The 13,174-nt window shown below is 35.1% G+C and overlaps 1 protein-coding gene across 1 annotated transcript; it reads right to left on the bottom strand.

The window, feature by feature from the left end:
- Positions 1–2,110: 2,110 nt before the first annotated feature.
- Positions 2,111–3,760, bottom strand: LOC139859853 (pectate lyase 1-like). The gene is made up of 4 exons (XM_071848620.1): positions 3,690–3,760; positions 2,962–3,601; positions 2,642–2,884; positions 2,111–2,335 (listed from the first exon to the last, which is right to left on the bottom strand). Exons 1-4 carry the CDS (start codon positions 3,758–3,760, stop codon positions 2,111–2,113), a joined length of 1,179 nt encoding a protein of 392 aa, XP_071704721.1.
- Between the last annotated feature and the right edge of the window lie 9,414 nt (positions 3,761–13,174).

Below are 13,174 nucleotides of genomic sequence, written 5' to 3'. Positions count from 1 at the left end.
TTGTTGATGAAACTGAACGAGGATGTAATTGTAAGAATTTTTGTTAATTAGAAGTATTTTGATAAGTGTCTTGAAGTCTTTCAAAAGTGTATGAATACATATTAAAACACTACATGTATATACATTTTAACTAAGTCGTTAAGTCATCGTTAGTCGTTACATGTAAATGTTGATTTGAAACCTTTAAGTTAACGATCATGTTAAATGTTGTTAATCCAATGTTTATTATATCTAATGAGATGTTAAATTATTAAATTATCATGATATTATGATATATTAATATATCTTAGTATGATATATATGCAGTTAAATGTTGTTACAACGATAATCGTTACATATATGTCTCGTTTCGAAATCATTAAGTTAGTAGTCTTGTTTTTACAAATGTAGTTCATTGTTAATACACTTAATGACATGTTTATTTATCATTTGTCATGATTAAACATAGTGTATCAATATCTTAATATGATTCATATGTATTTAGTAAGACGTTGTTATAACGATAATCGTTATATATACCGTTTCGAGTTTCTTAATTCAATAAACTCAATTTTATGTATATAACTCATTGTTAAAATACCTAATGAGATACTTACTTATCATAATATCATGTTAACTATATATATATAATCATATATATGTCATCATATAGTTTTTACAAGTTTTAACGTTCGTGAATCACCGGTCAACTTGGGTGGTCAATTGTCGATATGAAACCTATTTCAATTAATCAAGTCCTAACAAGTTTGATTGCTTAACATGTTGGAAACACTTAATCATGTAAATATCAATTTCATTTAATATATATAAACATGGAAAAGTTTGGGTCACTACAGATCTTTATGTCAGCAACTTAATGAATAACGAACCAATTAAAATGTAACACCTAGGACGTGACGAAGGAGGAGTCGACACGTCAGACTCACTCCCTTGATTTATAAAGATGTATGTACAAATATATATATATATATATATATATATATATATATATATATATATATATATATATATATATATATATATATATATATATATATATATATATATATATATATATATATATATATATATATATATATATATATATATATGGTGAGGATCTATGGAGAACTAGAGGGTGTAGAGAACCGAGAGAACCAGGTAGCCTGACCTTCATCTGCGTGCAGATTGACTCAATCTGCGTGCAGATTGACTCAATCTGCGTGCAGACTGACCTTCATCTGCGTGCAGATTGACTCAATCTTGCACGCAGACTTACCTTCATCTGCGTGCATATTGACTCAATCTTCGTGCAGATTCAGCTTATTTTGTGTGCTGATTGATCAGACAGATAGAATCAACATATGACCTTCAATCTGTGTACATATTGAACTCAATTTGTGTACAGATTGAACTCAATCTGTACACAGATTGAGTTCATCTACAAAATTCACCTACTCAATCGAATGGGAATATTCTTAAAATCAATCGAATTAATGTTTGAAATTGATGTTACCTTGTTCCAATAGCAGCGACTAGAAGATTTTGTGAAGGAATCAAGGTCTGAAAAAAACTGAATCGTAAAAATCAAAGTTGCAGTTCATCTTCATCATTCATTCACTGTTCATCAAGAATTGAAGAATTCGATGATGATTTGGAGTATAATCCTTCAAGGAAGTTGATAATCGCTGCCTTAGGATTTTGTTTCAATTGATTTTAACTTTCAGTTTAATTGTTTATGATGTCTGGTAAAATCACGTACAGGTTCGCTGGGTTCTCTCCTATAGAGAGTTCTCTCAGGATCCCTTCAATATATATATATATATATATATATATATATATATATATATATATATATATATATATATATATATATATATATATATATATATATATATATATATATATTAATTTTTTTCACTATATGTTGTTGTATGATTCAACATAATAGACATCAAAGGACAGTTACATGTAAAATTCTCAATTAGATTCAATTTGTGTGTGTATATATGTACACCAAACTACATGTTTGAACGACTTTTTCTACTTGCACTTCAAACAAACATGCTAATCAAATGTACTGTCTTGTTTTGTGACATCTTGGTGCCGGTAAGAATAAAGTTGGAGTGGGTTAGCAAGGTTTTCCGGGCACACACGAGAGTGCACCAGCACAATCAGTGAGTTGCGGAACAGAGTCTCCTGGTTCAGCTTGAATCATGTGGCTTTTAATTTCAGCGGTTAATTGCGGATCAGACCCTGATGGTAGAAATATAGCTCCATTTTCAAGACAGTCTTTTTCGGTTCTCCAGTTCCACTTCATCGACACTTCTGGTGGGGCATCTGCCCTCACAAGAACCTATAAAAATGTCATTTGAAAGAATCTAATATAAAATAAATCAAGATAACAGGGAACGCAGCTAGATTCTGCTGAAATCGGTGATTAATTAGTTATTGTTATTTTGGCACAATCTTAGTAGATTTAACTTTATAAATAAATTCACTTCTTTTAAATATAAAATGGATGGAATTTGTTAGCAACAGATCGTCGTTAACCGCTGGTTTAATATTTACTACCTCCGTCCTTGGCCCCTCCTTGCAAGTAACTAGTGCATCTGTAGTAGTTAGTTATATGAAGGTGCTAAACTTAATTGTAATACCGTACATTTTTTTTAAAACGCTCATCGGGAGCGAAAAATTTGTTGCCCTGGCTGAGGATAGTTGGGGCAGCGCTACCGCCAATAGCATATGTTCCCCATCTGTCATAGTCATTGTTAACCACTTGGAAAAACCCATGTCGACATCTAGGCATTCTTTGGTCACATCCATCGCTAAACCTGTTATAAGCCACAGTGACTTTCATATTTTTATCTTGATGATGATTATCGTGCGCCCCAAGCAATATCACCTGCATGTTTTTCTTAGTTTAGCTCACGCCATAAATAAATTGTACATATATAAATATATAATAAAGACGTACGTAACCTTATGGTGATGGGAAAACTTGCAGTTGGAAATGGTTACGGCCGTGCTACCTAATGTAACATCAATTAGGCCATCTGGGCCGTTACTAAGAGTGCAATGGTCGATCCATATTTTGGAAGAACCGGATACACAAATACCATCACCATCGCTCCTATGTCTCATTCCGGGTGGTCCATCTGAATGCTTAATCAATCCACCTTCGGTTACTTTAATATCGTGGATATGGATCCCATGGATGATAACATTGCACACCATTTGAATAGTCAGACCTCCACCTTTAGCAATCTCAACTTTGGCACCTCTACCATCAATTGTCGTGTCTTTATTTATCACCAGTTCATGTTTCAGAGTAATGACCATATCTTTTTCAAAGATGATCCATAATGGTCTATTTTGGACAACACCGTAACGCAAAGTCCCTTCTTTGGGATTCGCACCGTTATCATCAGACGGGTCGGTCACCTTGTAAATTTCCCCACCTGCGCCACCTGTCGTTCCTTTACCAAAACCTAGTGCACATTTGGCTAATGCTTGTCGGTTTTCTGCCCAATCGGGTTTGCACCTCCAACACTTGTCAATTGCATTAGTTGCTTTGCATTCATGTAACACCCTCCGTGTCAAGTTTGTTCCTCGTAGGGTCCTAAAACATTTGCAATATATGTTAAAGACAATTATGTTGATATGTACGTATATGTGAGAAAATATCATCGAAAAACAGAATCACTCACGCTTCAACTCCATCCTCGACCATTAAAGCGATGGCTAACATAGCAAAGACAACCAAATATTGTTTCCCCATAGTATATGATTTTAATTTTCGGGATTTTTTCTCAAGGTATCAAATATTAAGGTACTTTATTTACTATTATTACTTATTAGTTATTATGATTATGATTTCTTTCAGCGAATCATGTCTCCATACAACCCAATGATTCGCTTGTTATGTTTGTTTTGTTCATCATTAAAGTAAGAAATCTTTGTTTATGTAGATTTATTGATAAGCGGTTGACCAACAAATACCAGGTCAAAGCCTGTTGCAACAAATAATGGAAGCCAAGAGAAACATAAGAGGACCTAGATTTAAGGACAATACTGCATTATATCCGTTAATTTCGGTCTGGTGAAAAACTGAAAAGACTGCTTGTAGAGGTTTAGGGATGAGACCCGCGGGTCGTGAGCGTGGATCCACTACATTCATCACCCGCACCCACGGATTTTATGTTCATCCATTAGTCCGCGAATCTTGGTTAACGAATTTATTTTTAGATCCATGCCCGTACCCACGGATATTCGCGGGTCGCGGGTTAACCCGCGGATCTTATTCATAAAGTATATGTATATTAAATTGTTCAAAAATTAAATATAAATAGCATTAAATAATTCAATGTGACATAAAAAACATAATCCAATCATATACCCATGTTTATAATATAATAAAATTAGAAAACATATATTAATTATACTTTTTTGCTAATATATGTGAAGCTACAATTTTAAAATTAACATTTAAAATTTAGTAGCTAAAACTAATTATACACTAGATTGATGAATTACTAAAGTAATAGGTAAAATTTACATTTATTAAGATAGTTTAATAAACGAAACAAACAACAACATGCTTTGATTATATAATACATGTAATGTGTAGTTGTGGGATGCTCTAGTTACTAAAAAGTTCCATGCCAAAATGATATGAGGAATGTAGAAACTTATACGGAGTAATTTATTACCTATTGGCCATTTATTGAAGGTGGCAAAGAATTCCCATTTAGAACGGGTATATCCGTGGATTATTCAAACGGGATTACGAATTTTCGGATCGAATTTTACCCGCAACGGATCTATTACATTCATCACCCACCCGTGACCCGTTAGCGAGTAAAACCGGTTATATTAATAAACCTGTTTAAGCCTTCAGAACCGGTTTTATTAAAAACCGGTTTATTTTCCTCGATAATGGCTAGTTTATTGGATTTGCATCTATTATCATCTGTCTCTCACCTCTATCTCTTTCAATTCAATTCTTTTTAATTCCAAACATTTTTCAAATACTTTACTCCATTAAATTTCAAAGAACCTTACTTCAACTCTTTATTAAATTTCAAAGTCAACCACCTTAAAGAAACACAAATTATAAAGTAAGTAATTTAACCTTAAAAAAAAGTATATTCTAATACCACCAACCAAATTTCTCATAACATCAATTTATTATACCATCTCAGTATTTAATGCTTTTGAAATTTAGTATATTAATATATATTGTTCTTTTATTATTGTATTTATTTACAAATTGAAATTTATTTATTTATTTATTTTCTATTTAAAAATAATTTATTTATATGCTTGTGAACATATGAAAGTGTTTATAATTGTAATGACTCAACCCGTTATTAACTCGACGATGATCTTTTTTTTTTTTACTATAATGATATTAAGACAACACCACCATTACGTTTTTACATCACATTCAAACAACCATACATGTTTAAATGACGTTAAAACATTTCATACACTAATTTAAGTATCAAAAGTTTAGTACAATCCAAAATATAACTTTCCACCCAAAGAGTTTAAGTTCCAAACAAAAAACGAGCATGGCGTTTGAGGTTAAACTACTCAACATAGGTCGAATCCAAAAGTATCCTCCAAATGTCCACACGATGGAGATCTCTAATCTACAAGCTTACCCTTGCCCTTATCCGCACATGAATCTAAAAAGAGTAAACAACGAGAGGGTAAGCATAATGCTTAGTGAATGAAACAATTATACACATGCGTATATAATCTACTTACTTGCAAACACTCACACAATTACCGCATACATGCTAGCAATACCAATTAGCAATTATATACAGCGTATAAAGCCAAATAACCACCACCCATAACTAGCTAGCAACCGATCAGCACACTATATAAATAATGCTACTTTAAACAATACACACATAATATGGTTAACCATCCCTACGATATGGTGCTACCGGCTCTTTGGTTCACACCAGACATCACATGCTATGGCGCTACCGGCTCTTCGGTTCACGTCATTTCGCATTTGTCATGATGCTACCGGTTCTTTGGTTCACATCATAATTCCGAGTCATACCCACGCTAAGGTGCTACCGGCTCTTTGGTTCACACCTTAACGACCCGTGCTATAGCGCCACAGGCTCTTTGGTTCACGCCATAACACAAATTCCATGATGCTATCGGCTCTTTGGTTCACATCATAGCATCCGTTACGCACATGCTATGGTACTATCGACTCTTTGGTTCATACCATAGCACAAATAAGTACACTATATACATATGCGTATAATTATTCCACTCACCTTATCACTTTGGTGAAAATCAAAAACCAAATCCTGCAACCTTCAGTGCAATGTACCTATTACATTAATCACACAATTAACACACAAACAAGTTGGACGACTTACCAACTTATAACCCTAGTGCATTTATGACCCATAGTGCAATTATGACCCATTTACACTACCAACACCCATACTAGGTCAAGACTATTACAAATCACTAATAGCTTGTGATTAAAGTCCAAGCATACTAACTAACACAAGTTTTGAGTAATTAAATCCTCATCTTACTAGTTGGGTCACACAATACCCATTTGACCCATTTCATGGTCAACACCCGCATTTGGGTCAACCATGAACCCTAACAACACTCATTTCACTAACACAAAAGTGTGCTAGTGATTCAACAACACTTTAAGACTCACAAACTCCAATTTACAACATCAAACCCTAAATCATGAGTCTATGAGTCTATGTACATAAATCTTACCCAAAATCACCATTTTATCATAGAATTGGGGCTTACACCCAACACATGACCAAAACTCTAGCCATAACTCAAATTAAACACTAGAGCTCGAAATTGGAAGTTACCACAACACCAAGATGTAGTTAGCAAGTGGATGTAACTAGATCCAAGCTCCAAATGACTAGATCTGGCTTATTCCTTCTTGAATCAAGCTCTCTCTCTCTCTCTCTCTCTCTCTCTCTCTCTCTAAACCTTTCTCTTTTTAAGTGGGAGTGTTTGTGTGGGTGAGAAATGAGGTAGAAATGAGATCCAGATATGATCTCTAGCTATAAATACGTCCATATATGAAAAGACCAAAGTGCCATTCTTATCATTTTTACTAATTAATTTAAAAGCTATCTAGCAACAGGAACGTTGTTCCAGGGTTAGGAACGTCATTCCTATGTACGTATTCAGGAACGTCGTTCCACATAAAGGAACGTCGTTCCTCAAACTGCTCCAAAATGTTCTGTTCAACTTTTTACACTTTTCTTCGTTATGCAACGACGCTCTTTGATTCTAGAACGTCGTTCCAGCTTTTGGAACGTCGTTCCTCATATAGGAACGTCGTTCCTTCTCTGTAGAAAATTTGGGTTGTTACAATACTTCTATTTGGTTGTTTATTCAATTTGTTTAGAGCTATTTATAGATATGTTCAAGTTTAATGTTCTAGCTACTTCATAAATATTAAATGAACAAAAAGTATGTATCTTCTTAAAACTTTAAGACATTTGTGTATGATTTATATATAGTCGAATACTTATATTTGAAGTTAGGTAGTATGTAGAAATTTCATGAATGCATGTTACTAAGTAATTAATCTATTTGTATATGTATAGATAGTTCGTAGAAAATGGATGTACGAGATACCGCGTCAAAGTTATGAGTATCTTTTAAAATTGTCCGAATTTATAAAAGTTGTCGACGCGGATCGAGTGAAAAAATAGAAAGAAAAAGCCTCATGTCCATGTAAAAAGTGTCAAAATTTCAATAGCTATGCGGACCTTAGTTTAATTAGCCAACATTTATAGTTAACGGCTTTTTGGACGAGTATGATCGTTGGTCATGGCATGGAGAATTATTAGTATATAATAACAATAATGTTACTTATGAAGGTAGTGATGATGGTAATGATGAAAATATTGATTCATGCAATGATGGATATATTAATATTAATTCATTCAATGATGGTTGTGATGATAATCTTGACTATATGTTACAAGATTTGGAAGGTAATGTTGATGAAACCAATTATGATAAGTTTCAACAATTTTTCACCGACTCTGAAAAACCATTATATGACGGTTGTACGAAGTTTACCAAATTATCGGCCATCTTAAAGTTGGTGAACTTAAAAATGAACAACAATTGGAGCGATAAAGGTTTCACGAGCCATTTAGAGTTATTGCACGAAATGCAACTTAAAGATAACGAGCTACCCCTTTCATACTATCAAACAAAAAAAATGATGTGTCCAATGAGATTGGAAGCTGAAAGAATACATGCATGTCCAATTGATTGTTTACTATATAGAAATGAGAATAAAGATTTACATGAATGTTTTGTATGTGGTGTGTCAAGATACAAGGAAAAAAACAAACAGAAATTGACAGTTACGTGACAAAGAATGGAACCCCCCGCGAAACTATCGTGGTATTTTACAATAATTCCAAGACTAAAAGAAAATAGTTTGAAAGTCCCAAAGATATATCGATAAATGTTATTATAATGACCAGAAAATGCTCGAATAAATAACATTCATCGATAAATATTCCTGATAACATTCATCGTGATGCATGTTATTCTTTGAGGGATTTTTTTCATCTTATGTGAAGTTTTTTCAAAATTTAGCCTGATTTAGAGTTTAGGGTTTAGGGTTTAGTCCCTAAACCCAAAAACACTAAATCCTAAACCCTATTCCGTTAGTTTTAAAACCTCAATTTAAATCCTTAATCTAAACCCCAAACCCTAATTTCTAAACCCTAAAAAAGACTCTCGAAGAATAACATGCATCACGATGAGTTTTTTCAGGAATATTTATTGTTGAATGTTATTTCTTCGAGCATTTTCTAGTCAAAATAATAACATTTATCAAAAACAATTTTTAAAATGTTCATATTTTTACATATACATGTTCAATAATACATATACATGTAGTCACTGAAACTATTACATTGCAATCCTATTCAATTACATTTCATAATACCTTAGACAAACAAAGAAGCGGATGAACGACGGAAAAGCCGTTAGCGATATACCTTCCATTTGCTTCAATACTTGCACTTTCTTCGCTACTGACACTTTTTTGTTGTTTTATATGCTGCATTCTGACAAGGTCTGTTGGTGCATGAATCCCCAGCCGTAGCTTATTTCTTACGTTTAATACATTCGGTTATGTAATAATGTTTACTCTTGACTATTGATTACATTTGTGATTGTGCGTACTTAATTTATTAAATGATCAATATGTTAAACTGCACACAGTTGACCGAGTGTGTATAGACACTCGACCGACTGTGTCAGTCAGACGACCGAGTGTACACAGACACTCGACCGAGTGTGTCTTTGTTCACTATATATACGGGTTTAGACTTCTTTGATGAGGTTACTCGTCCCGTTCACCCTAAGTCATAGGTTTTCATCTCCAGAGAACCCTAACAATATATACCACCGAAATATATCGTCTAGGAGTCGATCTAATCTAGGTTTTGCTCTAGGTTTGACCAATTCGATCCCAAAACGACCCATATCTCGGTTTAACCCTATTCTAGTGTATTCCGCCTCTAGTTTAGAGTCCAAGAGACCTAAGATCCTAAGAATAAACGTCTACAAAGTGGTATCAGAGCTGAAGTCTCTGGTTTTGCTTGATCAAATCGTTTTTGGGTCAAAATTGGTGTTTTTGGTGTTTTTGGGTTTTTTAGTCAATTAATCTGCTTTTCTACATTTTTGTTGGTGTTTTTATTGTCAAAAGGTGTTTCTGGAGTCATCACTATTGTTGTCTACGTGTTGGTTTTGTGTTTTTCATCCATAATCGATTGCAAAATCGATTTTTGTCTAGAAAACCCTAATAGTCGACCTGCTACTGTCAAGAACACACTCGGCCGAGTGAGTAGTTCAACCGACTGAGTGAGTATTTAGATCGACCGTGTGAGTAGTTTAACCAACCGTGTGAGTTTTACCAGAGCCGTGTTAGTTTCCTAAAGTCAGTCGGCCGTGTGAGTTAGTCACTCGACCGTGTGAGATAGTGAACCGACCGTGGGAGATAGATAATCGGCCGTGTGAGTTTGTAATACCCAAGGCTCAGCTTGTAACGAAGTGCTACCAAAATTTAGTCAGACAATCGACCGTGTGAGTCATACACCCGACCATGTGTCTCAATCAATCGACCGTGTGTTTCAATCAATAGACCGTGTGTCAAGGACAATCGACCGTGTGAATTTAAACAGCTCATAATTAACTTTGAATTTAATACTTAATTAATTAAAATGTCTGACACAAACAAACAAGTGATGAATGAATACAGTGCATTAGTTATTGCACCTGGACTACAAAAACTATTATTGAATGAAAGTGAATCTGGTTCATCAAATAAAGTACCTAGACTTGACAATCTTAAGAACTTCTTGTACTGGAAAGTTAGGTTTGTTATTTACTTAAACGATGTCGATTCTAGGCTTTGGGAATGTATTGAGAATCCGTATGTATGGCCATGCGGAGCAGTTGGTGAACCCAAAGAAACTTCACAGTTTAGTCCTACAGAGCGTGAAGAGTACAATCTTGAGTGTAGATGTTATGCTCAGCTTACCCAAGCTTTGTCAAAGGAGATTTTTCAACAATTTAAGAACCGAAACAAAACATCTTATACTATCTGGTTGGCTCTTCAATCTGCAACAGAAGGTACAGCTACTTATCGTGCGACTAAGGGTAAGGTTTTGAAGGATGAGTGGAGGGTGTTTGCAGCTCTTCCATCAGAATCTCTAGGAAAAACTTTGGAGATACATCAATTATTAGTTGAAGAGATGGCAGATTATGGGATTGAGGTGCCTGATGAAAAGGCAGTAAGGGTGTTGAAAGATGGTCTTCCAGAAAAGTGGGATCATGAGATAGAAAAGATTCAAAACAGGTACAGTTCATCGGGTCATCTTTTGACACTAACAGCTTTTACTTCGAAGCTAATGGAGAAGGACATTCAGGATGAAGCAAAGAGAAAGAGACTTGGTTCTGTAGCTGCTGGTGCATCAACTTTAGCTTCATCTTCTGGTACACATGCTCCACTACAGACAGTATACATAACAGCCAATGCTTCACAAATGTCTGCACCATCGTCTCAGTCCAGCTACTTTAATGCTAAATTACAAGCTCATAATTCTACAATTAAGATGATTGAAGATTCTCCGATTCAACAGACTCAGACTTAGACTCCTGTGTTTCAAACTGAGAATATCAAGAAGAGATCTCGTGAATCTATTCAGGAAGATATGGCATTGGCAGCTATTGTTGTTAACTCATACAACGATATGATTGGTGGACAAGTGCTTAATAGTCATCTTGAAAATGAAGACTATGATCAGATTGATGAAGACGAGCTTGAGAGAATTGATATACTCTACTGTATGGGTAGCATTGTGAGACGTTCTAGAAAGTACTTGAAGAGAATAGGACAAAGATCGTTGAGTTTAAATCGAGATTCAAAGTTTGGTTTTGATATGTCAAAGGTTAGGTGCTACAATTGTGATGAATATGGTCACTTTAAGAAAACTTGCACGAGACCACCCAAGCCTGGTTTTCATGATCCTTTTCACCAGACAACCATCTCAGTTACTCCACAACATGTAATTGTAGAGAAAGAATCTTCGGGTTCTGTTCAATCTAAGGCTTTGACTACAATGTATACTGATGAAGTATGTGACTGGTCCATCTCGGTAGATACACAGAAAGCTAACGTTGTGTTTGTAGGTAAAAGCGAAGCAGAAATTGAAGAGGAAAGAATTGTTCGGAAAAATGCAGGTTGTACTGGTAAGGATAATCTGAATTGCACATGCTATGTGTGCAAATGTGATGCTAGGTTGAAGAGAGCAGAAGAGCTTATGAAATTCTGCTTCAGGAAGAGGATTAAAGATAGGTTGTATGATAAGTTTTGCAAAGCTAAGGACTTATCAGATCTTGAGTTTACTACTGACTCGTCTGATGAAGAAGAAGGGATGAGTTGTCATGTTGGTACTTGGTTCAGGAAAGAGTTGGAACATTTGCTCAACTATAATCTTAAGAATGGTGATGAGAAGATTGTTACGGTTCAGAGTACAGTTTGTGCATATCAAGGTGAGGGTAAAGGAGGTTATGAGGCTGATTACTCAGATAGTACGAGCTCAGAGTCAGAATCAGAATCAGATGCAGATTCTCAGGTTAGAAGAAATGACTATGCATTCATGGCCAACACGTCCGGTAATGATAAGGTATGTATTGACTCAGTTTCTAATTGTTCTAAATGCATTGGTTATGAACAGGAAATTAAGAGGCTTGAATGTGTTATCACTAAGCTTAATGAGATATCTGTTACATGTGAGACTTGTCCTAAGCTTAGAATTGACCTTAAGAATCTAAGTTTGGAGAATCAGACTAATAAAAAGAACTATGATGATGCGCTTTTCTACCTCAATAAACAAAAAGACTATGTTGATGTGATTAAGTCTTTAGAAAATTAGGTAGGTCACTTAAAATCAACTGTTATAGATGATGGAAAAGTGATTACTATGTATTTGGGACAGATAGAGACTCTTAAGGCAGAAAGGGATTCATTTAAGTTGAAATACGAGTCTGAGAAAGCTAGGATTGACAATTGGCAGAGGATGTCTTATGTGAAACAGACTTTGAATCCTCCTAAACAGCAGAGTTTAGGTTACAACGAGGTTGCCCCACCACTTTTGGGTGAGTATATTGACAAACCGGTTGAGAAATGTAAGGGCCCAGTTGTAGAACCAGGATATGGTAAGCCTAAGGAAACAACTGTTGAGAGTTCTGGTAAGGTAGTTGAGTCAAAGAAACCTCTAGATGTTGTCTATGAAACAGAGTTAGATACTGATATCGACACTGAGAAAGACAGCAAACCTTTTAAGCTTGTCACTAAACTAGTTACCATTCTAAAAAATCCTGCTAATGCTCGTAAGATGACTGAAAGTCAAAAGACTCAGTCTAAGAACACCGTGACTCCCAAACAGAATAAGAAGAAGAACACTCAGGGAGTGTCACCTAAGTTTGTCAGTAAGGGAAGGATAGACGAAACAGGTCCTAAGGTAGAACAACCACCAAAAGTTGCGAGTTCCAATTCTGGTAATGTGTCCAAGTATGTTCCGCCTGGTCGTCGACAGACTGTTAAGCAACAAGTCTCATCACCCCCTACGAC

Source organism: Rutidosis leptorrhynchoides, chromosome 7 (genome assembly GCF_046630445.1).
Source record: "Rutidosis leptorrhynchoides isolate AG116_Rl617_1_P2 chromosome 7, CSIRO_AGI_Rlap_v1, whole genome shotgun sequence".
Taxonomy (NCBI): Eukaryota; Viridiplantae; Streptophyta; class Magnoliopsida; order Asterales; family Asteraceae; genus Rutidosis; species Rutidosis leptorrhynchoides.
The sequence above is the reverse complement of the archived record's forward strand: the minus strand, read 5'-3'. Positions and strand labels throughout refer to the sequence as shown.

Bases quoted from the DNA above. Each gene is read 5' to 3' on its own strand.
- LOC139859853 (XM_071848620.1), bottom strand. From the start codon at position 3,760: ATGGGGAAACAATATTTGGTTGTCTTTGCTATGTTAGCCATCGCTTTA. The intron at 3,602-3,689 runs GTGAGTGATTCT...CAAATGTTTTAG, and splicing joins GTCGAGGATGGAGTTGAAGC to GACCCTACGAGGAACAAACT. The intron at 2,885-2,961 runs GTTACGTACGTC...AAAAACATGCAG, and splicing joins AGTTTTCCCATCACCATAAG to GTGATATTGCTTGGGGCGCA.